The 4,959-nt window shown below is 34.5% G+C and overlaps 1 protein-coding gene across 1 annotated transcript; it reads left to right on the top strand.

The window, feature by feature from the left end:
- The first annotated feature begins 2,761 nt into the window (after window positions 1-2,761).
- LOC110903340 (serpin-ZX) lies at window positions 2,762-4,120 on the top strand. Its single transcript, XM_022149356.2, has 2 exons — window positions 2,762-3,182; window positions 3,317-4,120. The coding sequence occupies exons 1-2, from the start codon at window positions 2,793-2,795 to the stop codon at window positions 4,118-4,120; spliced, it is 1,194 nt and encodes a 397-aa protein (XP_022005048.1). The 5' UTR covers window positions 2,762-2,792.
- The last annotated feature ends 839 nt before the right edge of the window (window positions 4,121-4,959 follow it).

Genomic DNA, 4,959 nt, shown 5'->3' with positions numbered 1-4,959 from the left:
CGCTTCCTCATGTCCTCTTGACCCGTTAGCCCTTCATGTTTCCATCCATGTTGACATGATCCCTATACTTCCATTTCATTCCATCCACATTCTTGTTAGCATACAAAATTATACATATCAATGATCATATCAATTTACATTTCACATTCGACTTTCATTAGTCAATTTAACAAGCATATGGTATACTCATAATACAATACTCATTCAACCATATAATCACTTTGTCACATTACTTTTAAGAATTAATCATTCACTAACATGTATAGCTCAATTCACTTAAAATTGGCTGTTTTGGGACGTCCGTTTACAGTACTTACGAGCTTGCAAAAATTACAATCCTTTTATGTGACGTGCCACTCGAAGGGGTTATCCTTGTGTTAAATTTTTAGAATCTAACTCTCTACCAAAATTTTATGAAAAAACATTTACTAAGAATCAATTAGATTCGTCACTTTCTGACTGCAACCCACGGAAAAATTCATTTAAAAATCCTCGGCTATCCGATTAACATAATTCTATTTGGAGATTTCGATAACCTCCTGAAGCTACCTACAGTAAAAAATTTAGATCATAACTCAACTCCAAAATTGAGTTATTACATTCGTAAGGGGCTGCAAATTTTGTCAGAAAATGCAGCATGAACCTTCGATAAGGAAAAATTCATAAAACGTTAATTTTTTGTTGAAAAAATGCAATTCTAGTTGGGTTTGAAAGGTTTTTCCTGGGTAATCACAAACTCAATAAACATCGGTTTCTTATAAGATTTGATCCGGTTACAGCCGATTAAAGTCGGCTGTAACTTTCTGGACAGATTTAGTTTTCACAAAATCTTTTCTAAATATCTCACCTTCTAACTTCAACTAGACATTTTATCAAATACCTTATGTGCATCAGTTTTAAATCAACTTAAACTCATCCTCATGAGTTTTAAATCACCTTGTGAGTAGTAACATTTAAATCCTATGATTATTTACCACGTCAAATTACTCATAATCTTACATAACCTGTGTTCCATATGATGATTCTAATACGTATTCATACTAAATTTCATACTAATTCATGGATTAAACATAAACCCATTTCATACAAGAACACTAAATCAATATATACAACTTACCACATGTTTACGAGTACTAGATCATCAAGAAATCGGGTTCATACATCAAATAGGATCTTGAATTGAGCTTCAATTTGGTGGATTGAACTTGAACTAGGGTTTCACCCTTGTCTTCCCCTCCGGTCGTACGCGCGCGCACACACACACACTATGTGTGTGTTGTGTCTAATTCATTTTTTTTGTTTTATAAATCAAGTTCTCCTTTTTACAACTATGGTCCCTTAAGTTTGCCATTCATTCTTCTTGCCCCAACATTCATTCTTTATTTGTTTTGGCTAAATATTTTAACTAGGTTAAATAGTCTAATTATTGTATTTCATGTTATACCCTATGGGAACATATTGTGAATATAACATTCGAGTTTTTGGGTGTTACAAGCTAAAGACCAAATTATGTCTTATATAAGTTTTTTTGTTGTTTTATTTAATGATTAGATGAAGTAGAAGTAGGTAACATTTGAAGTTTGATGGTTTTTTGTTGTTAATTTACTTACTTATGAAGGTTTTTTATGTTGTTTAGTGTTTTACTTGAAACTTTGTTTGTTAATGTGATAGGAAGTTAGAAAATAAGGTTTGATTTTAGGAAAACTAAAATTGACCCGACCCGACGCGGTCTGATCCGGCCCGCAAAACTTTGTTTGTTTATGTTTACTGGTTTTACATGAACGACCCGATCCGACCCTCTATTAACTGAATTTTTTTATATAGCCAGGGGCCTAAAATCTTTAAATTTTTCCGCACCCCTCAGAAAGAATCTCTGAGTCCGCTACTGCCTGCAATCAGAATCAATATGTATATCCCAATTAACTGTTACAGATATTATGACATAAACACTTAGGTAACAATCACATCATATACTTTCTTGCTATAGCATGAAAGGAATTAATGTCAAAACCTCATTAGACACACAGATGAATGATAATCTAATCTATCAAGTACCACAAATAACTAATCTAATTGTTTAATGACATCCACATTCATAAATATATCAATGTCAAACCTTGTGAGATTAACCAAAAAATCTTCAACAAATTTCAATATCAGACCAAAATCAAGTCAAGAAACTTCAATGTAGGCTAAAATTCAAAAACCTATTGTTACCATAAAAAAACCTTTGTGCCCCCGAATTGAAACTCATGATTATAACTCAATTACAATTCAAAATTGAAACTCATGATTATAACTCAATTACAATTCAAAAACAAATTTGACAATAAAAAAAATATAACTAACACAAAGTGGAAATTATAAACCAAACAATAGAAAATAATAATAAGATTGAACATGCACATGCGAATAAAGGAAGATATATTTCAAACGTAAATAAGAAAACATAAGTAAAAACCCTAAAACTTGGGGCGATGAATCGGAGATAGACGTTAATGATAATAATAGTAATCCAATGAAACTTAGCAAACTAATTATAAGCTTGGATTTACTCGAATAACTCTTAAAATAAAATATAATAAAAAAATAGAAAACCCTAATTGATCAACGCTAATTATAACCTTGGATTTACTCAAATAACTCTTAAAATAAAATATAATAAAATAATAGAAAACCCTAATGGATCAACACAAGCGTCAATGACTCTACTTAATCAACCAAAACTCTGATCTCCATTATGTAGAAAACCTATCAATTAGTCTCTTCTGATTTTCCTCTCGAAAGCATCAATGGAGTTTCGACAATCAATCAAAAACCAAACCGGCTTCTCAATCACATTCGCAACCCACCTTCTCTCCAAAAAATTTCAAAACTCCAACGTTGTTTTCTCTCCCCTTTCCATGCATGTCATCCTAAGCTTACTAGCCGCCGGTTCCGAAGGCCGAACCCTCGACCAACTACTCGCTTTCCTCAAAGCAGGTACCACCAATGACCTCAACTCTCTTTACTCGCAGCTTGTGCCCTTGATCTTCCCTGGCGGCAGCCCACGTGGCGGACCTCGATTGTTGTTTGCAAACGGGGTTTGGGTTGAGAAAACACTTTCTCTCAAACCTTCTTTTAAGAACATCGTGGACACCGTTTATAAAGCATCTTGCAATCAGGTCGATTTCCGGTCCAAGGTTAGTTCTAATTTTGATGCTGTTTTTGTTCATAAACTTCATGTCTTTAAGAGTTTGGGACTTGGGCTCTCATAACCAAAGGTATATAACTTTGTATTTAATGTTGCTAACATATTATTTACCGATTATAGAAGGCGGTTGATCAGGTAGCCAGTGAAATAAACTTATGGACCAAGAAGCAAACGAATGGCCTTATCAAAAAGCTTGTTTCTGTTAAAGAAATTGACAAATTCACCATGCTCATCATTGCTAATGTAGTCTACTTTAAGGGAGCATGGAATCAGAAGTTTGACAGATCAGACACAAAAGATTCCGACTTTCACCTCCTCGATGGCCGCAAAGTTAGAGTTCCATTCATGACCAGCAAGAAAAAACAATTTGTGCGTCAACATATTGGTTTCAAAGTGTTGGGTCTTCCATACTCCAGAGGCCAAGATAAACGTCAGTTCACAATGTACTTTTTCCTCCCAGATGCAAAAGACGGGTTGCAATCTTTAATAAGGAGAATAGATTCGACAAATGATTTTTTTTACCGTCACATTCCACACAAAAAAGTAGAAGTCGGAAAGTTTTTAATACCAAAATTTAAGATCACATTCGACTTTGAAGCTTCCCAAATGTTGAAAGAATTAGGGCTTGTATTGCCTTTCGAAAATTTGCCTTTCAAAGATGGAGACGGTTTTCCTGAAATGGTAGACTCGTCTCTTGGTAAAAAACTTTATGTTTCGAGCATTCATCATAAATCTTTCCTGGAGATGAATGAATACGGTACAGAAGCTGCAGCGGTATCTAGAAAAAAAATGGAGCTTTTAAGTAGCCGCTATATGCCCAAGAAGGTGGATTTTGTGGCAGATCACCCGTTTTTGTTTGTGATTAGAGAAGATGTGACTGGAGTATTGTTGTTTATGGGACAGGTGATTAACCCTAGTATTGGTTGAAAAGGCAGTTAAAATCTCTAGTTTATTTCAGGTTAAACCATTTTTATTTTTATTTTATTATTATTATTATTTTTTTTTTGTGTTTGCTATTGATTTTTGGGGTAAAACTGTTACATCTTGGGCCATTTAATTCGCGCAATTTATTTATTTGTTTTTTCATTGTCATTCTACTACAAATAAAGTGGTCCACAAGCAATCGGTTATAAAGCTTTGGGGCCTAACCCATATCTTTGGTTGAGTGAGAATTAAGCATATCAATTTAAGTTGTTAAAGTTATTCAAATAATCTTTATTCATTTGGTTAACTGGCCTTTTAGAGCCGATATATAGAAGAGATAAATTAAGAGGATATTTCGGAAATACGAGACTTAAACCACCCGTAGACCGTAGTGGTGAGAAATCGGGGCATTTTTTTGGCCCAAAACGCCCAAACACGCCCGAGCTCGGCTCCCGTGGGCATTTTTTTGCGAAAAATTGTTTGGAGCGTGGAATGAAGCAGCCCGGATAGGGGATTCCATTGATCAATCACATCTAACCTCTCCTTCTTTGGCCAAATCAATTTTTTTATAGTTCTTTTTTTTTTTACTTTGTTAATTCTTTACACACCTTTAACATAATGTTATATCCCCACTACACCCATTTTAGAAAAACGCTCCTTTGCTGACTAGGACGACACGTGACGGACAACGCCCAAAGGTGGGACACTATTTACCCCAACCACTACGTATGGTCTTAACTAAGTCTATAATCAATTATTGCAGTGAAGTGAAGAGGCTGAACCTTACTTAAGCTGGCATCTAGTATATATAGTCTGGAACTAATAAAGCTTCTTTGATTTGA

Source organism: Helianthus annuus, chromosome 5 (genome assembly GCF_002127325.2).
Source record: "Helianthus annuus cultivar XRQ/B chromosome 5, HanXRQr2.0-SUNRISE, whole genome shotgun sequence".
In the NCBI taxonomy this organism is placed as follows: domain Eukaryota; kingdom Viridiplantae; phylum Streptophyta; class Magnoliopsida; order Asterales; family Asteraceae; genus Helianthus; species Helianthus annuus.
Note: the sequence above shows the minus strand (reverse complement) of the source record. Positions and strands in the feature narration are given on the sequence as shown.